The following is a 22,414-nucleotide window of genomic DNA, read 5'->3' on the forward strand; positions in this document are numbered from 1 at the left end:
CTAGACAGCAAATGCCAATGCCCACTACAGTTTCAGATCGTTCTGCACACCAAAGCAATCAATAACACAAATAACAAGAAATGGAACAGCAATTAAGAAATGTAACAACAACTAAATTTGATGAAAAACAACACCTTAATCTATAGAAACAAGTGTAGCATCCTTATCCTACAAAATACTCAAAGGATAAATCGAACAACAAACAGAAATGGAACGGCAACCAATTAACAATGAAATATAAAACACCACGTAGAGCCTACAGTGCTGAAATAAATAATACACACAACATACAGAGATATTAAGAAAAACAGTAATCTAAGTATGATACTGCAAGTATTAATCCCGGTTAGAACGGGTAACAATCATAATTAATAATGGAACTGCAATGTCAATGGAACATCAATCGTATGAAATATAAACCATAGACAAATACAGTAATACCAGCTTAAGAAGGTTACAGCTTGATTACTTTGCAGTTAAACAGCAATAGCATTCTGTAGAGAACAAGGATGTTACATTAACGACTTTAAAGGAATAGCAATATGTTATAAGATCAGAATGCACATTACGAATTTCCTATTGCAGAGAACGATATATGAAATATAACATAGCGGCAATATAAGATAACAAAACACACCAGAATACCGATTCAAACTGATAATACAAACCACACACGAACTAAAGATAATGATACAGGAACAAGTGTTCCACTAGGGCCACGCCCTTAGCCTCCAAGGATACACCACTTGAAGTTAATCCAGAATCATAGATGGAACAGCAACCAGGTTTATATTAAAGCATGGAAATAGAGTTACAGTAAATCTCTCCTCAACGAGAGTCGATGATCAAAGTTCAAGTACAGAGCAAAATTACATGACAAATTAACCATCCCCCGGGCTAGCAGTGTTGCGCCTACTTATAACAGCTGAAGCGGAGATATCAAGGACAGAGAAATAGTTAAAGCAACGATCCCTCGAGATCAAAGGATCCTGAGGGATTCGCCAAGCTGTTAATCCTCAGTTATCCGATCATTTTCTTGCGCTGAGTCGATATCTCCTTTTCCTTTCCTTGGCTGAGATGTTTTAATTTAGATTGTCTTGTTTGCATATGGTTCCCCGCCAAAGGGACGGTGGTTGGCTTGGCCCTGTCTTTTTCCTTGGAGCGGCAATCTTTAATTTTTACCTTTTCCTACATAAAAAATAGCGATTATTAGCGTTTTCATATTGCATATCAATCTTTATAGATTTTGTCATGATTTCCCATTATCTTCCTAGTTCATGATGCAAAGATGTTACGAGTTCTGAAGAAAAGATGGCAAAATAGTCAATGAAAAAAATACCTTCTTCAATACTCCACAGTGGGGAGGTTTTCGTGATTTCTTGGCCGTACAATCGACATGCAAAGATGACCAAGTATTGATATGCCTTGAACAATATCTTCATCTTGTAGACCTAGTTGGGTGTCATCCTGGAGTTGGCATTGTTGTTGGGTATGCTGAAGGGAATCTCCATGATGACCACGAGCTTCGACATCTGATACATTTCATCATAATCCCATTCCCTAAAGGTTGCAATCTTCATCCTGTTGAACCTGTTCAAGGTCATCGCCTCAGGATCAGTGTGTGAGATGATCCAGTGTATCATGTTCGTGCATGGGAACGTGAGGTATCTGCGTGAAATATGGTCCAAGCTAGACTTGTGAATGTTCATATATACCTCACGGTCTTTGAGGTCTTCCCCAAATGTTCCTACAAATGCATCATTGACCTATTTCCATTTCAACTTGATGTCCTTGTCTAGAATCAACTTGGTATCAGGGAAAATTTTAAGAACCCCCCCTAAATTTATAAATATAATAAATGGGCGAATCTCCATGGTATATAGGAAAAATGGAAGGCGATTTTATCAATAATATAATATGTATATATAATTTTTTGGCTAATCTCTCACCAGGCATGGCGAATATTTTAATCAATTATAAAATCTTGTAAGATCTTGGCGAGTCTTTCACTAAATAATAAAACTTTGTAAAGTCCTAGTGAATCTTAGCATAGGCTACATGCTGATTTAATTCCCCCATTTAAATAGGCTACATTCTAGGTGAATACCATGGGTCAATACCATGTGCCATTTTGGTGAATACCATGGGTCAATACCATGTGCCATTTTTATTTTTATTAATTCTAATATTAGGGTTAATAATGGTTTTTCGCATGGTATTAATAACAATCTAGTCCATGGTATTTGTCCCACAGTATTTTGGCCATAGGTTTCACCTAAATATAACCCATTTTTTGAGTGTTCGTAAATATAAGGTCACTTATGGAGTAAACATAAAATATGTTTTATTTGTTTACCATACCTCTCGTTTATTTATATTTTTATTAATTTACCATACCTCTTTTACAAATATGGTATTTGGCCCATAGGATTCACTTAAATAAAACCTCTTTCTTGAGCCTTCATAAATAGAACGAGGGTTATGGACTAAATATAAAAAGAGGTTTTATTTATTTACGATACGTCTAGTTTATTTATATTTTTATTTATTTACCATACCTTTTGAGTAAGTATAAAAAGACATTTTATTTATTTACCATACCTCCACTTTACTTATATTTTTATTTGTTTACACCCTTACATGTATATAAGGTGACTTATGGAGTAAATATAAAAAATGTTTTATTTATTTACCATACCTCTCATTTATTTATATTTTTATTAATTTACCATACCTCTTTTATAAATATGGTATTTGGCCCATAGGATTCACTTAAATAAAACCTATTCTTGAAAATCGGCGAATGGATTCACTTAAATAAAACCTATTCTTGAAAATGGGCGAATGGAAGGTTGTAAGTCCTAATTTCAAGGGCTAAATTTACCTTTTTTACCCTCTCCCTTAAAATAAGGTGGGCTATTTGAGGTGATTTGTAAAAAAGTACTATGATACAAAATATTCGCCCACTAAAAATTTAAAACCCCTTAATTTCGCCAAAGGGCGAACATTTGCCCCTAAAATTATCCTTGCTTGGTATCTTCATAGATCGGTAGACTTGCAGACACTTGCTCAACTGCTGCTCTAGTTTCACTTCCATCAGTGTCCTTTGATCCTACTTTCATGGAGGCCATTGATCCTGTACTGTTGAGAGGTGGATGAACACTTGAAAGATCTAGAAACAAAGCGACATGAATGGCCAGAAATTTGTCAGCGACAACCAAAGCAAATTTGCGGAATAACATAACACATACTTGGGGATTGATTAACAAGGATTATGAAATTTCCTTTTGGAGGTTGGGTGACTGGCTACCATAACTGTGAAAAATCCAGTCTGGGCTATCTAGGAGGCCTGATTGGATGATGGATTTTCACAATGCGTAATTCCAGCTAGCATGGATGCAAGCTCGATGACTTCATTGCATAATTTTCTGGTCCAGTAGTCCCTGTCCCTTAGAATTGTGCAAATAAATCTTGGAGGACAGTCACTGGGCAGAAATTCACATTTCTTGAGAGGAATACAAAGCCTTCCCTCTCTGGATTGCACAATTCTGTGTCGGTGAGGCAGAGCCCAGGCCAAGGCTGCCCAGACCCGCTGACGGGAAACTGAAAGCAAATGTGAAAGTGAATGCATGGTGATATTGAGTGTAAACAGAAGTTATTGATCATGCATGCAGACATTGAATGAAATATTCAGAAAACAGAACAACATGCATGTGGGTGAAGCGAGTCGCCGATTCGGCAACATTTCATGCAAAATAGTTTTATGCATACGACAACAGTGAGATGCTAATGAAAACTGAAATGGTTCTAGTAGAAACTATTATACATTTAATCAACAACAAGTGTTCACAGAGATCAAGAAAACAACTCTCACACAAGAGAAAACACAGAAAGCGATAGAAATGTTGAAAAAGACAAGTTGAGACCACTTACCTATGAATAGATGAGTTGGATGTGTTGAAGAGTCTTGGATGTGTTGTGGGATGTCAGAGCTCTAAGATCGACGTGAAGAAATGAGCTCTGATGCATCAAATAGATAAGTTTAGGCACATGACGTGTATGCCACACATAGGAAAAAGCGACAGTTGGAGGAAAGATTCTAAAATGATCTTTTCATGTAACCTCTAGCTACTAAAAATTGCTCCCTAAATCAAGGGATGCCTTTTGCATGTTGCCTTCTTCTATTCGGGGAAAAAAACAAGTGATGCATGCAAGTAAAGCTTCTTTGGTCGTGGGTGGAACTGGTCAACCCAACTGCACATGCAAGAGCCTGCTCAATTGTTGGAAAAAAATGTGCATTTCTATAAGGGAGATGGGTTGGCCACCCAGGAGATTTGTGCAATTTCTGGGCAGAGCAACTAATTGTTGCCCAGGACTGCGCAATTCGTGGGCTGCACAACCCTATCAAGAAGAATTGTGCAATTTTATATGTGAGGCTTGATTAGAAGATTTGTGTAATTCTGGAGCCCAGCAGGCTGCCAGACATAATTGTGCAATTTCTAGAGGGAAAGTTGGTTTCCCTGTGGAATTCCACAATTTCTTGAGGGAGGTGCTCAGCCAGCAGCTGGACCGAATCTGGAAGAACAACTTGCGAGGGGAATGCAATAAGCTCTGATGGGCTATATTTGGCCTGCAAATCTAACATTACAACTCGAGGCATCGAATCATTCGATGAAACCAAAACATCTCTCTCCCTCCAAAAGCTTATCATAAAACGTTGCTTCCCAACAGGTTAACCGAGTTACTTATCTCTCATCGAAGTGCAACACTACCACTTCGACTATATTCATTTCTACAAGTCTGGAAGATTCAACCTCCAGTGATCGATTTACAGGTTAATCGTTCTAGGACTGATGGCTTTAGGGGCCAAATAGCAACATCTAACTAACAATATACATGAGCTTAAATTTGTGGAATAACAGACACTTAACGATGCCTTACAAGCTACGGCCTTGAAGGAAGAAACGTTCATTGACCCCAAGAGATGTTCCCCGCACGAGTCTTCTCCCCTCATTCAGTTTCCCGCATATCAAGAATCAGTTAATAACTGATTCGTAACTATTTCTCAACTGTTTAATTTACGTTGAGTTACTTAGGGATGTTACATACTCCCCCCCTTAACAGGAACACCGTCCTCGGTGTTCATCTTTCGTTGGAACTTTAGATTTTACTCATGGTATTACCATCTAAACCACACAAAATGTGATCCTTCCTCTTTTAAAATCAAATATTTCATTCCAAGAAATGAAAATAAACAAAATAGTAATGATATAATCATAAGAAAGATCAATAGTCATAAGTATCAATAGTCATAAGCATTCATAATTGCAAAAATATGCAAGTTCTAATTGCCACCACTTGGCCCTTATTCAAATTGAAAAACCAAACTCTATATCAACTTACCATTACTTACCATCTACTCTTCGAAAATCATGAGCACTTTCGCGTAAGCATTTTAATAGTGGTTGAACAGCCCATCAACCCTCCATGGTAAGTAATCCTGTAATATGTGACAACAAATTCAATCGTATTAGTCATAATATTGTGAGTCAAAGGAACTACTTTTAACTATCAATCATTTGTGCAATGTTAGATGATTTTTAAATCACAGTACTTTTACAAGTACTTAAGAGCTCATCACTGCTCCACATGCACATTGAATTAACTCTCACTAAAGACATCCACAAAGTACTTCTAAAAGTACCAAAAGAGCACCTAGTTGTCTAATCATTAAAACAGTCGATCACTGCATCAAGTGAAAATTGTCTTAGCCCCTACTAAGACTTCCACAATATTAGTAATACAATAAAGGAATTAAAATTTCCAATAACTCCTTATTGAGCACTAAGCTCATTTCCTATTAAATGTACATAGCATATTTTACACAACTATATGTAAAATTCCTTTTTAACATAACATATAGTTGATTAGTTAATTCGTTTAGCTATGAGACCACAATAGGCTAAAGAATTCCCAACCCATAGGAGCTAGTTTCCACAACTAGATCGAGTCATTTTCACATCCAGACAGTTTCTTTGATAGAGACCTTACCAGGTCTAACATGGAATTCCACTGGCCAACCAGCTCAAGAATTCCAATGACCACATAAACTATTTTCCCTTATTGAGATAATTTATCTCTAGGGAGAAGAAATCTGGGCAGACAAGTACCATGAACCCTTCCGGGCAGGTAACTGCCATTAACCCAAGGCATTCTAGCCTTTCACAATCCGGGCAGACAAGTACCATCAACCCCTCTGGGCAGGTAACTACCATCAACCCAAGGCATTCCAACCTTTCACAATCCGGGCAGACAAGTACCATCAACCCCTCTCGGCTGGTAACTGCCATTAACCCAAGGCATTCTAGCCTTTCACATCTATCTGCAACTGTCTGGCATGTTAAATTTCTCTGTTATCACTCTTTCCCAAAGTAATCTACATAATGAACCATATGATCATTATCATTAACAAACAAACATGCATGTACACCATGCATCTACACTTAAGCTTCAACATGGGTCCAGAACATTTAGATTGATGGCAAACACAACTGACATACATGTTGTATGCATTCTGGTTTCCCAATAACACAATCATGCATATCATATAACATTATTCTTTCTCACTGCAACATTTTATGTGACAAGTTTTCTTGTTGCCATTAAGCTACCACTACTTAATCCCATTAGCAACATTAGCTATACATATGCATCCTTTAACAAGTATTCACTTCCCTAATCTTTTTAGTTGCAGCACAATACTATCATGCATAAAAGTATATGCAAAGATTCATTACTATGTAAATGCCTATGATAGTTGAGGTAACAATCTAAACATTTCCAATTTCCCACAATGTATTACCATCAACAGACCAATACAAGAAGTAACTACCACAATCACTTGTTTGCGAATTGTGATAAGCTTAAATCAAATTCAATTCATGCACATAAGTGCTATTAGTTAGTCAAACAACACTAACCAATCACAACTACCAATCATCTTAATGAAACCATGGCAAAACTTAATCAAAATTAGTTATGACAATCAATTCTCGCTGCTTGACTCATTGCATGTTTTCAATATCTAAGGGGTTATTCTAATGTCCTTTTAAAACAATTTGTCATCCTATTCAAGGATGTTCCCCAGAATTTATATTCATGCATTGCCTCATTAAATTTCGTTCATTGTAACTTCAATCTTGTTCAATAAATGCATCATTGTTATTGCCATATTTGCAAATAAAAAGTTGGTAGTTGATTGTCACTTTCCTCAATGAGTGTTCAATATTGTTCATAAGTGTGACATGAGTTTTATTGTCTTTTATCCTCATCAGGAATCCAATGTCATGAACATAGTTATGCAGCAACTTTTTTACTTACTACTCAAAGTAGTTTAAACATGAATCACACTTATCATGCTGAAAGTAGTGTACTACGTAAATCAATATGTGAATGGTTAAACTCATACCTGAGTTAATGCCCATTGATGGCATACCTCAATTTCCTTTTCGCTTACCAATTCCCAAAGGCGCCAGTGCTACAACCTTTAGCTCTGATACCACTTGTCACATACCCCGGTAACCTCGCATGTAAAAGTAGGGAGTTAGAATTTTTTTATAAAAATTACCCACAAGTAATTATCACATTCACAACTCCACAATTCCTCATTAACCATTAGATATTATGTTCATTAGTACATCAAGTAAATTGCAATAGAAGACAGTAAGTTGCATAACCATTGCATAACGATTAACCATCATTGTGGTAGTGTAATAACATAAATTGTCTCATGAATCCTTGCATCCATTTCATGATATCCTTAGCCATATTAAATAATCACGTACTAGGACATTATGATTATCACATCAACTAAAGAAACATCATCATCAAGGATTCAACATCATCCAACTAACACAAAAGGTAATCACACCATTGAACACTGATATACCCTGGAAACCCCATAGGTTGAAAACCAGCAAACGTTTAATCTTATTGTTAAACGCTCGTGAGGGATTTCACCCCTCACTCAATGGCTTAAGGGATTCCATCCCTTAACCATTGTTATAAAATCATTACAATGAATTATCATTAAGTTGTCACATAACTGGCTAAAAGCTAATATAGTTTTCATTGTAATCTTTTACTTACATACCGCCACATACAACATTCCTTGTGGTATGATTGTCCTAGCAATGTACGTTCCTACAACTCGAACTCATCTGCATGGACACTTTCCTGCCACAATGTTAACATCACTTTCCTTTGGCACCATCCACAACAATTGCCTGTCAATGTAGTCGTCAACAAGCTTGGCAACAAGATTAGATACCATATTAATCAATCAATAAGCAACCTCTAAAAGAGATCTTTTGACATCTACTCATATGCATGAGCAAGCATGACATACTATATAGCTAGTACATATACTCAAGTAAATATTGTTTGACCTCCACAATGTTTATTTACACTAATGCATAATTCTCTTTAAGAGATCTAACTCTTTAGTTCTACTAACATGTATAACATAATCGTTATATCTTCATACATGTAATAAACTGTTATTTCTATGCTTAAGCACATATGTTCTTTTCACATAGTTATTTTTCGAGAACTCAACATAGTCTCTCTAACATACAAAGAACATAACTCCATATCACAATGACTATTCTTTGTGCATACCATAGCTTATCATATTAGCCCTTCTTTAATGTATGCAATACATATTCCCTTCACTAGAATACTACCATCATTTCATACAACAAACCACATACTTCTTTCTTAAAGGAAGTCATTATAACCTCATTTCTCTATCTTCCTATATGAGGGTTTCTCATGCTTCCTTTCCAAGAAATTAATTAGATATCCATCTTTATCAAGATACAATAACAAGGTTAACTTACCCTTTATGCATCAAAACCAAGAAATCGACACAACTCATCTAACAAGACAAACTTTTCAAGAGATTATTATTTTCAAGAAAGTTAACATAATCACTTTCTCTACGTACACACAAAATCATACAAAATCATACTTCCACAGTCACAATAGCTACCCTTATGTGCATGCAACATGTGTTTTTCCTAACACAATTACTTTTACTTCAATGCACATAAATCTTTCCATGAAACAAGTATGGATTCTTGGTATGATATGAACACTATTCATATGTCTTTCAAAAATAGGAAACTCTATTTTTGTTTCAAGAGATCTTCTCATAAAAGCCATCATCTTCATACATGAAGTATGCACACTTTCCTAAAAAGAAAACTATAGAAATAAATATCTATGAGCCTAGAAGCGCATCATTAGCTAATTCTATCATGCATGTAATGCATAATTATTTCACATGAACTTAGAAATTAGCTAGTATCACAATGCCATTAGCGTATATCCTTTCACCAAGAAAACATATTAAATATTCAGTCTTTTACTGCATGCACTAACATATTTTCTTTACCAAGAAAACATACAAAATAATCATTCTTTTACTGCATGCATTAACATATTTTCTTACCAAGAAAACATATAGAATAATCATTCTTTTACTGCATGCATGGACATATTTTCTTACCAAGAAAACATATAAAATAAGCATTCTTTTATTGCATGCACTAAAATTCTTTCTCTACCAAGAAAACATATAAAATATTAAATCTTTTTCTTCAAGAAAGCGAGCAAGTTACTTATCCTTTCATGGCAGCCACCTTACCTCCATCACCTATCAGAACTATGTCTTGAAAAGCCTTTGAAGATCATATGCCTGATTTGTTCCATAACAATAATGGATTGTAGATTTATGTGATGTGGTTTTTTAGAATCTAAATTCGGATATTTCACAGTTTTCATTTTTGCTTTGTTGACGTTTCGAGTCTAGACCAAGACTCATCATCAGGACTTGATTTACAAAGAAGAGAGACAATAGTGATAAATATGGTTATGGTTGTGTGAGATGTCAATCATGTGAGCCGACTAACCTATGGTTTGAATGAACTAGATTTTTACTATTTACTATATTCTTATCATTTTTCTGATTTATTATAAAGTTCTTTTATAATTAATTGTAATTTATAATTAATTGTGATTTATAATTAATTATTTGTAATTTATAATTTATTGTAATTTTTAATAAATTGTAATTTATGATTAATTGCAATTTTTCTGATATATTATAAAGTTCTTTTATAATTAAAGTTCTTTATAATTAATTGTAATTTTTAATTAATTAATTAATTGCTTGAATATATTGTTTACATTTGTTTTAGTGTTAGTTGTAATTTGTAATTGTTTGTGATTTATAATTAATTATTTATAATTTATAATTTATTGTAATTTATAATTAATTGTAATTTTATAAAGTTCTTTTATAATTAAAGATCTTTATAATTAATTGTAATTTACAACTAATTGTAATTTTATTTTATTTTATTTATTTATTTATTGGATATATTATAAAGTATTATTAACACCAGCCACAAACTGGAAACAACTTGTAATAAAAAAAGAATAGCCCAACAAGGGTTTGGGTAGCAACAGTAACACTAACGCATTTGGGGAATAACAACTCTCCCCTCGACGGTTCCTTCTCCAACTGTTGTGGCCTAGATCAGCGTTTTTTCAAGAGCCATCCTCTCACTGACCAAAACGTATCTCCAGCAATCGTCAAGCCGGTGGTTGTTATTTGCAAAACCACGTATTTGGCCTGCAAATCTAACATTACAACTCGAGGCATCAAATCATTTGATGAACCCAATACCGCTCTCTCCCTCCAAAAGCTTATCATAAAACGTTGCTTCCCAAGAGGTTAACCTGGTTACTTATCTCTCTTCGAAGTGCAACACTACCACTTCGACTATATTCATTTCTACAAGTCTGGAAGATTCGGCCTCCAGTGATCGATTTATAGGTTAATCGTTCTAGGACTGATGGCTTTAGGGGCCAAATAGCAACAGCTAACTAACAGTATACATGAGCTCAAATTTGTGGAATAAAAGACACTTAATGCTGCCTTACAAGCTACGGCCTTCCAGGAAGAAACGCTCATTGACCCCAAGAGATGTTCCCCGTGCGAGTCTTCTCCCCTCATTCAGTTTCCCGCATATCAAGAATCAATTAATAATTGATTCATAACTATTTCTCAACTGTTTAATTTACGTTGAGTTACTTAGGGATGTTACAAATAGTGTGTTTTCTTTTTTTATTTAGAAAAAGAGTTTAAGAAAATAATGATGGTCAATATGATTATCATTCATCAAGATTATATGGTTTATTTGACCTTAAGAGAGTAAGGGATGATGAGTTACACTAGTGATTATCTAAAAAATTCCAAAAAATTTCAATGTGATCTATTTACATGTAAATTTTTTTAGAATATTAAATACAATGTGTTATTTTTCATTGTTTAAATCGTATTTTTCAATGCTAAATAAAAAAATAAAATTTAAATATTCACATTTTTTTTTAATTCTAATTACTTTACAACCTATTCATTTTTTTTAAATTATATTTTCTATTTAGAACATAATTTTTATTTTTTATTTTTATTTTGAAGGGACACCCACGGGCATTAAAAAAAATCATGAATTTTGTAGTGAATGTGGGCATTGGTCAATTACCAAAACACCATAAAATTATCTTTTATGAAATTATTGATTGGGCATTGGTCAATTACCAAAACACCATAAAATTATCTTTTATGAAATTATTGATCATATACTCACATTCGATATTAGTTACAAATAATTGCTACACTACCTATCCTTGATCTTCTAAGTTAGCAAATATCACAGTATTTTTGGAGCATATAAATGAAATGTAAAAGAATTCTATTACACCAAAACCCACAGGGATTAGTAAACTTCCAAACTATTATCATTATTTTTTGAGTGATCCCAGGGTGGATCACCGAGTAACCATTCCCAATAAAATGAGTGTGAAAATCCAACATCTCTTACCTTGTTAAGGTTGAATAAACTATATATTAATTAATACCATTATAATCATCAAATTCTATGATTACAAAGAATTATAAAAGTACGAAATAACCAATCCCAATAAAATGAGTGAAAATCTAACATCTCTTAGCTCGTTAAAGTTCGAGAAACCAAACCATAAGTCAATTACTACCATTATAATAATCAAAATCTATAGTTAGAAATAATTATATAAAAATGATAGTAAGTATTTTAATGGTTACAAATTTGCATCATTCACCTTCGTATTTCTATACTTGATTAATCTTAATTATAATAAAGCCAAACCACTTATTAACTGCAAAAGTTTATTACAGTTGATATGAAATTATGTGCCCTCGTGTCCGGCAATAACCACTAAAATTAGATAAACTTGACTCTCAGTTCAGGTTCATGACCCAGGCTGGAACATGATCAACTCTAATACCATGAACATCAAAGCCAGGACACAAGCTAGAACTCGGTCAAGTCTAATGACAACTAACGCCACAAAAGAATAGACGATGTAAAAAGTAAAAACAAATCTAATATCGAATCGTATATCTTGCAAACCTTTAATATTTTCTGAAATATGTACACTGTAGAGAGATAAAATCAATCTCGGCCGCTGTCAATAAGGGCCTCCGATATCATTAATCCTCCTCAAAAATATATACATTTCAGAGGGAGAGAAAATTGATCTCATGAGCCCCCAATAAGGGTTTCCAATTTCAGCATGACTGCTATGCCAAATTTTAGATAAAGGCTCTCTGGTTGATGTTTAATTCCATATGCTCCTTTCCCTCGAAATTAACTCCGGCAGAAGTGTCTGGATTTAGACCTGGCCGTTTCCACTACCACGCATCCTGAAATTCGAGAATATTGATTCATGTTTCATCCTTAAAACGGCAAATGTTGCAGAGGATATGACGGTTGACCTACTCTCGTGTTAAAAGAGTGTACGGGAACGATAAATTGCATAATTCTGTACAGTTAGTATGCGCTGCCCATTGCCTTTTTGAAATCAATGACTTCATCTAGCTTCGAATTTGCAGGTACCGCATAATCTTTTTTTCCAAACATGGACGTCAGATATTCGAAAGCAACTTCGTCACATGGAAGGGTGAGCTCCATCTGGTGACCAAACCCATAATCCTCTTCGGCCTTCTCTAACAATGTTAGGAACAGAGAATGATTGAAATAAGTGGCATGAATGATAAACCTCCTTCGTTCCTTCCCAACATACACCGCACAGTGTCCCTTGGGAACATCTGTGGGCAAAGCACTGCATGAGGTGCCCGGGGCGTCATCCTCCATCATGAAGTACCGACTCTTCTCTGGACAAAGGGTATATCTGGTCGCCTTATAACCCTTTGCAAACTTACGAAGTACTTTGATTATCTGCTTCAAAAGAATAACTTGAGGATTTCTTAACCTTCTTGCCATTGTCATGGATTAGATGAGACTGGAGGACAGAAAATCAAATTCAAATTTCTTCCTTAAAATGGAGTCCTAACAAGAAACTTGCACAAGACTTGATATGAAAAGAACGCCTACGTTGTGTATGTATAACAAGTGAAAGTGAGAATCTAGTGAGCAGAAGTAGAGATTTCAAGTGATAAGATGGCAATGGTGTATCCACAATGATATGGTCCACAGTGTCTTTTAAGTACAATATACAAGATGCTTCAAAGACGGAATTTTAGGCCGACCTGCATTAAGAACCAAGTAGCACGAGGGTAAACCCTCCATGTGTAGGGATGCCCGCAGACCATGATCAATGGGTGGAAATAAATGGTCTTTCTTATCCCCATAAAATGTGTGGAGTCTTCTCATGTAATATCCCTATTATAATTACCCCTGCGTAAAAGTAATTTCAACTTACGAATCAGTTATTAACTGATTCTTGGTAGTTGTGAACTGAATGAGGGGGCAACATTCCTTTTTGCGGGAGAAGCTCATTCTTGCAACCTCCGTCCGGTGAAACTGGCTCTTCGTCTGTGGCATGCTATGGCCCGAAAGTCCAGTGTTTACCTTGCTTTCCTTCAGGACAGGGGCTTATGGTCTTGGCACGGCAACCAGAGTATGGCTTGCTCCACAGTATCGTCAACCCACCATGGTGAGGTCTATTTTTCTCCGGCAGACCGCTCCTCACTGCATAAGGGTTTCAGTTCGCCTTTATAAAGATTCAAGTGGAAATGGGTTTCGAACCCGGTCCAAAAGTGCAGGGTTTTGTAATTTCCGGTGGCAACTAAAGTCAAATGTTTTTGTAATAGTTTCAATCTGATAAACCGATCCTTTGGAAGGAAAGCGATGCGTGCAGCGGTTGGAGGTCTTAGATAAAATCAAGAAGGAAATTACGGTGAAAAGATTTATGACTTTCTTGACATTCGTTGGGAAAACTGGAATGTTAAACCTGGGAAGCGAGCGCCTACGGCAGAGATTTCATCAATCACCAACCTACCAGAAGGTTTTCCAATGGGAGACTACAACAGAGTTGTCGAAGGAAAGAGATAAGTTGATCTCTTGAAACATTCTTTGTTTATGTGTAGTAAAAGAAGATTAAATTATATGTTTTCTTGGTAGGAAAATATGTTGATGCATGCAGTAAAAGAATGATTAAATTATATGTTTTCTTGGTAGGAAAATATGTTAATGCATGCGGTAAAAGAATGATTAAATTATATGTTTTCTTGGTAAGAAAATATGTTAATGCATGCGGTAAAAAAATGATTATTTTATATGTCTTTTTTGGTAAAGAAAATATGTTAGTGCATGCAGGAAAAGAATGAATATTTGATATGTTTTCTTGGTAAAGAAAATATGTTAAAGACTGATTATTTTGTATGTTTTCTTGGTAAAGAAAATAGGTATTTCCTCTTAGAAAGACTACATGTGAGTCTTGTGTGTAAAATGCTTGTCTCTCGTCATTTTCTTGGAAGAAAATCCTTGCTAAATATAGCCAAAATAAAATAGGTATTTCCTCTTAGAAAGACTACATGTGAGTCTTGTGTGTAAAATGCTTGTCTCTCGTCATTTTCTTGGAAGAAAATCCTTGCTAAATATAGCCAAAATATCTTCTTGAGAAAAGAAAAAGAAGCATATAAACATCCTGAGGACATAGCGTGAAAAGTGGCCAAGTTTTCTGGAATTAAAATAAGTATTTTTATAAAATTTTCTTAAAAAAGGATATATGCTAATGGCATTGCGATATGAGCTAATTTCTAAGTTCATGTGAAATAATTATGCATTACATGCATGATCGAATTAGCTAGTGAAGTGCTTCTAGGCTCATAGATATTTATTTCTATAGTTTTCTTTTTAGGAAAGTGTGCATACTTCATGTATGAAGATGATGGCTTTTATGAGTAGATTTCTTGAAACAAAAATAGAGTTTCCTATTTTTGAAAGACATATGAATAGTGTTCATATCATACCAAGAATCCATACTTGTTCCATGGAAAGATTATGTGCATTGAAGTAAAAGTAATTGTGTTAGGAAAAACACATGTTGCATGCACATAAGGGTAGCTATTGTGACTGTGGGAGTATGATTTTGTATGATTTTGTGTGTACGTGGAGAAAGTGATTATGTTAACTTTCTTGAAAATAATAATCTCTTGAAAAGTTTGTCTTGTTAGATGAGTTGTGTTGACTTCTTGATTTTGATGCATAAAGGGTAAGTTAACCTTGTTTTTGTGTCTTGATTTTTATGTATAAAGATGGATATCTTTAATAATTTCTTGAAAGGGAAGCTTGAGAAACCCTCATATAGGAAGATAGGGAAATGAGGTTATAATGACTTCCTTTAAGAAAGAAGTATGTGGTTGTTGTATGAAATGATGGTAGTATTCTAGTGAAGGGAATATGTATTGCATGCATTAAAGAATGGCTAATATGATAAGCTATGGTATGCACAAAGAATAGTCATTGTGATATGGAGTTATGTTCTTTGTATGTTAGAGAGACTATGTTGAGTTCTCGAAAAATAACTATGTGAAAAGAACATGTGTTAAGCATAGAAATAACAGTTTATTGCATGCATGAAGATATAACGAATGTGTTATACATGTAGTAGAACTAATGAGTTAGAACTCCTAAAGGGAATTATGCATTAGTGTAAATAAGCATTGTGGAGGTCAAACAATATTTACTTGGGTGTATGTACTAGTTAAATAGTATGTCATGCTTGCTCATGCATATGAGTAGATGTTAAAAGATCTCTTTTAGAGGTTGATTATTGATTGATTAAAATGGTATCTAATCTTGTTTCCAAAGCTGCTTGATGATAACATTGACAGGAAGTAATGGTGGTTGGAGCCAAAGGAAAGTGATGTTTAACCTTGTGGCAGGAAAAGGATTAATGGACCATGCAGATGAGTTCGCGTAGCAGGATCGTACATTGCTAGAACAATCATGCCACAAGGAATGTTGTATGTGGCGGTATGTAAGTAAAAGATTACATGGAAACTGTATTAGCTTTTAGCTAGTTATGTGACAACTTAATGATAATTCATTGTAATGATTTTATGACAATGGTTAAGGGATGGAATCCCTTATAAGCCATTGAGTGAGGGGTGAAAACCCTCATGAGCGTTTAATAATAAGATTAAACGTTTGCTGGTTTTCACCCTACGGGGTTTCCAGGGTATATTGGTGTCCAATGGTGTGATTGCCTTTTGTGTCAGTTTGATGATGATGAATCCTTGATGTTGATGGTTCTTTGTTTGATGGCATAACCATAATGTCCAAGTATGAGATTAATTAATATGGTGAAGGAAATCATGCAATGGATGCAAGGATTCATGAGACAGTTTATGTTATCACACTACCACAGTGGTGGTTAATGGTTATGCAACTTACTGTCTTCTATTGCAATTTACTTGATGTAATAATGAACATTATATCTAATGGTTAATGAGGAATTGTGGAGTTGTGAATTTGATAATTACTTCTGGGTAATTTGCATAAATAAATTCTAACTCCCTGCTTTTACAGGTGAGGATACCGAGGTATGTGACATATCACCAGTTACCGATTATCTTAGATTAAAATAAAAATAAAAAATAATGTGTGGAGTTTTATCAAAACCGATTTTCTGAGTATTGCAGCCATATAAAGTGGGATGAATGGATTAGTTACTTTTCTCATTTGTTATTTTTGAATGGCCGCCATAATTGTAATCCAATATAGAAATTATTTGCAGATATTTCTCCCCTGTGAATTCCTCTGCGATTGTCTGTGCCTAGCGACAAAATTGTGCATATTGAATGCGAAGTAGATGCTCACGTGGAATTTGGCGTGTGATATGAAAGTTGTTATATTTATGGCAGGATTTCCGACATATTAGTTGAACGTCCTCCTCTCGTCATATTCAGATCCAGACAGTTTCTGGAATGAAACGACTACTATTTGTTTCATCAGATTCAAATTCAGACTTCTTGTAGCATCAAATGGCTATTATTTGTAATGCCTAGCTCATACAGAACGAAATGTAAAGTATTGAATAAAAAAATGTTTATTAATAAATAATATTTATTGTTGATGTTATTAAAAATTTAATAATATTTGATTTTAGAACTTTGTAATTTATATTCATTTTGATAATGTGATTAATTCGAAAGATATTATTAAAATTTAATAATAACAAGTGTTACATAGTAACTAGTTGTGTAAGTGCTACTTCGTTTAAATATAACTAAATTACAGAGTAAATGCTAAATTTAAATTAGTGTTAAGGTTCAGAATTCCATCAATTTTAGTTTTAATGATTGGTAAAGTCCATCTATGCAATTAAAGAGCAAGGCCTTGGTTTCAATGCTTATGCACACATAACTTTAAGAAACTATAACATGTTATATTTGTATTTATATTTCAACTATATTAGTTTGTCCAAATCAAAAATTATATATTTAATTTCTTAAAATTTGAATAAAAAATTCTTTTACTACAATTATTAATTTATAAAAATACATATATTTTATTTTTAAAATTAAAATTTATATTTGTAAAAAATAATAATAACACTAATTTATTATTTAGTTTATAAAAGTGTGTATGTTTTAATTCATTAAAATTTGAATTTGGATTTTAACACATATAAAAACTATTTTTTTTTTTCTCCGTAAATGCTAATTCTATTAAAGAAAAATAAAAATATATACAAAGAGGTTAGAACCTCTGAGGAGGCCGCGGCCATTCCTCTACCAAAAACTCAGAGACCTTACAGTTCAGGCCTAATTCCGAATTTACAAAACATACTACAAAATTTTTGGTTTGGGCACTGACATACTGAAAAAGATTGCCCAGGCTGAGTTCATCATGCCCTACATTGACCACAAAAACTGAAAAGCAACTATCATAGCCATTTCTATAACAAAAAACAGAGACTGGAATGACATTGGCCACTCTCTGTAGCCAGAGTATGGACCAGACAGAGACATCTATCCTCAGAATTGACGACACATACCCAAAATTGCTTAGACCACCCGGCAGAGAGGAAACAGTTCTAATCTGCATGCTTTGATGAATCTGGCATTTCCGCTTCCGCCTGACTGGAAGAAGCGACCCAGGTCACAAACCCACTGTCGTCATAAACAGGTTCGCCACCATCAGGAGTGGTCACCAAATTTAAAACACCGCCTGCCCACTGAGTCGGGCCGCAAGGCACTATATCACTTTGAGCCGGATCCACGGGTTGTTGTGGCACCTCCGAGACATGGCCAACCTCTTGCTGATTTTCTGCCTGGAACATCATCCCTGTCAGATCCCCGAGAAGCACACTGTCTCCCTGAGATTGAGAGGGGGTAGTTGTAGCCGAGCTGACCTGGTTACTGTCTTCCTCCGCGAGAACGATAGTAAGGCTTGCTGTCAAAACAGGCCTATTAAGCCGGCTTTGGAAAGTGAATCTGGCGGTCTGGAATGAACTATTCGGAATGGGCCTGGCTTGTTCCAGAGGCGGAGAAGAAGGGGATGCAGAGGCAATAGGGATAACATTCTGAGGAACAGGGCGAGAAGGTTGGCCTCTATTCCCTGTATGACTACCTCTGCGAGGAACACCGCGGCGTCGAGGCATCCTCAGAAGCACAAATTGACGAACAGAGAGATTGAAACAGAGTAAATCTATTACCTGAGGAACGCAAACAGCTTCGAGGAATTTACAAATCCACGCTAACAGCCAGATTCGGAACACTAGACAGAGGTTCTGAGGCAGCTCTGCCGCGCTATGAATCGCTCCAGTGACTGAAACAGGCGTGATGAACCGATCCATGACAATATACCAAATTCTCTGCCGATCACGCATGCCTGCATTAATGCCGGACTGCAGAACCAACATTCGAGACTGCCCGGAATTGAATTCACTTACACTTAAGCCCTGTTGCCCACCTGCTACGCGTACCCTGCAAACGTTCCACCTGCCGTCTGCCAGGCCAGCTGCCTGTGTTATGCGGCTTGTCATAAATATGACTTGATACCACCCGCATCCGAGTATATAAAAACTATTTATTAAAGTTTTAATTAATTTTTTTAATATAATCATTAGTTTAAAAAAATATTGATATGACAAAAATAGGAATAAGTACATTATATTTGAAAAAAATAATAATAACACTAATTTATTATTTAGTTTATAAAAATGTATATGTTTTAATTTATTAATATTCCAATTTGGATTTTAATACACACATATATAAAAATTATTTATTAAAGTTTTAATTATTTTTTTCAATATAATTTTCAGTTGAAAAAAATATTGATATGACAAAAATAAGACATTGTATTAATAAAAGGTAATTATTACAAAATCAATGTTTACCATGTATTGTGAAATAAAATGTTCAAAAAAAAAAATTTCTCACAAGAACGGCTATGGATTGTATTAGCTGGTTGGCCTAAATTCCAGAATTCTGATTACAATGGGAGATGTCCAGGTCCAAATAGAACCGACCTCCTGAAGCACTGAAGGGTTTGTATTCCACTTCCAGCTCTTTTTGAGTTCTACAATGGGGTTGATTTCTGTGATTTGCCCAAGCTTGAATATGCAAACAAACTGATTTAGAATCAGGCAATAAAACATATATGCTGAAATGATTATGGAATTGGATCCCATGTTTCTTCCCCATCCCTTATCATTGCCCCGGTAGAGAGAAGTACGACTTTATTTGCTTCACGATCTGCTTCTTTGTTGTTCTCTCTTAATACATGAAAATATTTCAAGTTTTGGAACAACTTCCTCAAGCTTCTAATTCTATGAATCAGCCTTGCTAATCTTAAGTCCCAAGGGGAAGTATTGATCACCATGAGCTTTATGATCACTTGAGAGTCCCCAAGTATGATTGCCTCCTTGATTTCCAGATTCAAGAGCAGCTTGAGACCTTGGTAGAGGGCCAATGCTTCTGCTTGAATGTTGGAATTGAACCCCAACCCCCAGGCAAAGCTGTGGATCAGAATGCCTTACGTGTTATTAACCATTCCTCCTGCCCCAGCCTTGCCAGGATTTCCTTTTGCTGCCCCATCGAAGAAGAGAGAATACACCTTATGGTTGGAGATCCAGTCTTGAAATTCTTCCTTATTTATCCCCCTTATTTGCCATTCCTCAAGGGGAAAAAATATTCAAAATTTTAACAAAGATAAATATTAATAATTCTTTTTTATGAAAAAATTAAAAATATATATATTTTATATACTTAAAGTTGTTAAATCAAAATAAATTTTATATGTTTGACAGCTAATTATGGGGTGGCCAGAAAATAATTATTATTATTATTAATATTTATTTATGAATAAATAATAAATATTTATTATTAATTTATAAAAAATTAATATTATCATTATTGTTTATTAATTATTTATTATTATTAATATTATTATCTATTAACTATATATTAATTATTTATATTTATTTAAATTGAAATTATTTATTATTATTGAATTTTTATTTAATTATTAATTATACCAATAATAATATATTTTTTGGAATAGTATTTTTTTAATATTATTATTTATTGGAGCTTTTTACAGACCCAACGAAATTAGTGGCACTCAGTTTTTTTTTGGAATTTGGTAATTATTTTTTCAAAAAATTAGGCAATTGGAGTGTTTCAATCGCTTTTTACAGGGGAAATAAATTTAGCTCTATCAAAAAACCCTTTGAGCATCCAAAATCTTGAATTTTAACAGTCATAACCAAGATTTTCAAAAATTTCTTCCAATTTTTTTCTTAATCTTGTTGAAATTTATACATTATTTTGTAAGTTTTTTAAACTAAACCTAATTTATTTATCAATAATTAGGCCGATAGGCCTTCCTATGCATCAACAATTGTCAACACTTTTACCCTGCTCCATTCGATCAAGTGAGACACTTTCAACCGTTGATTTGAAGTGTCCTCTGGCAAGCATGCATTACACTTTGACTGCATTTTCCAAATATCAATTGAGTTGCCTTCTTTTCACCTCCGAGTTCTGTTGTGCATTGAACCTGGGCCTGTTATGCAAAAACTCTAATCCCCCGCCCATATAGTGCTGCAATAACATTCGAAGCTATTTATTTTGTTCTTATAATTTTTGGTGATCCAGGTTGCGAGATTCTAGTTCATGAACTCCGCAAAACTTGCGGGCAAGAAGCTGAAACTGACATACATTCATGCCCAAAAGGCCAATATGACTGTGTTGGATGGCAATTTCGTGTTTGATCCGTCGAACAAAGTCTCGGCTAAGTATAACTTTTTATTGGCGAGCGGTCAGCTCAAGTATTTGTATGTCCATGCGGGAGGAGGCAGAACATTTGAGCCTGGCTATGATTTTGCGAGCAACTCATGGAACTTCTCAATGCAGAAGGCCTACGGAGAAGATACTCTTAAGACTTCGTACAAGCCATCGAAAAATACCCTTGGCATGGAATGTACCAGAGACTCGAAAATTGCAGGGTCTTTTAAGGTATTTTTATTTTTTGAGCTGCTTTTTTGTTTTTACATTATGTGTAATCAAGGAAGTAATCGCACTCCACCCTCACACACTTAACCACAGAATGGGGATGCTGGTACCACGCTACACCTTATGGAGCTCTCTCACCTTTTCCCAGAATTTCCAGATAGAAGGCGTACGAGCTGCCGCATCAGTGACTGATATCCCCATAGAACCCTACGAGATTTGATCCCGAGAACTCTGTGGACTTAGCACAAGAGCATCTACTACTAATCGGGCTAACCTTTTGGACACACGCTCTCTCGATTCCCTGCAGCCTTAGTCCACTCCCGTGTGCCCTTTGCTAGCTCGAGTTGTAGCGGGGTAGCCATATTTCAATTTGGTGGCCTGGCTGCCCTGGATGTAACAGTGCAATTTGATCCCGAGAATTTTGTAGACTTAGCATAAGAACATCTACCACTAATCAAGGTAACCTTTTGGACACACACTCTCTCGATTCCCTTCAGGCTTAGTCCACTCCTGTGTGCCCTTTGCTGGCTC

At 35.0% G+C, this 22,414-nt stretch overlaps 1 protein-coding gene across 1 annotated transcript; it reads left to right on the top strand.

The window, feature by feature from the left end:
• Nucleotides 1–21,544: 21,544 nt before the first annotated feature.
• Nucleotides 21,545–22,103, top strand: LOC149212702 (outer envelope pore protein 24, chloroplastic-like). The gene is made up of 2 exons (XM_089388788.1): nucleotides 21,545–21,886; nucleotides 21,939–22,103. The coding sequence occupies exons 1-2, from the start codon at nucleotides 21,545–21,547 to the stop codon at nucleotides 22,101–22,103; spliced, it is 507 nt and encodes a 168-aa protein (XP_089244914.1).
• The last annotated feature ends 311 nt before the right edge of the window (nucleotides 22,104–22,414 follow it).

This window comes from Pinus tabuliformis, chromosome 1_1 (genome assembly GCF_031772625.1).
Source record: "Pinus tabuliformis cultivar Carrire ecotype Pingquan chromosome 1_1, CPIR1, whole genome shotgun sequence".
Taxonomy (NCBI): domain Eukaryota; kingdom Viridiplantae; phylum Streptophyta; class Pinopsida; order Pinales; family Pinaceae; genus Pinus; species Pinus tabuliformis.

Bases quoted from the DNA above. Each gene is read 5' to 3' on its own strand.
- LOC149212702 (XM_089388788.1), top strand. From the start codon at position 21,545: ATGAACTCCGCAAAACTTGCGGGCAAGAAGCTGAAACTGACATACATT. The intron at 21,887-21,938 runs GTATTTTTATTT...TGTGTAATCAAG, and splicing joins AAATTGCAGGGTCTTTTAAG to GAAGTAATCGCACTCCACCC.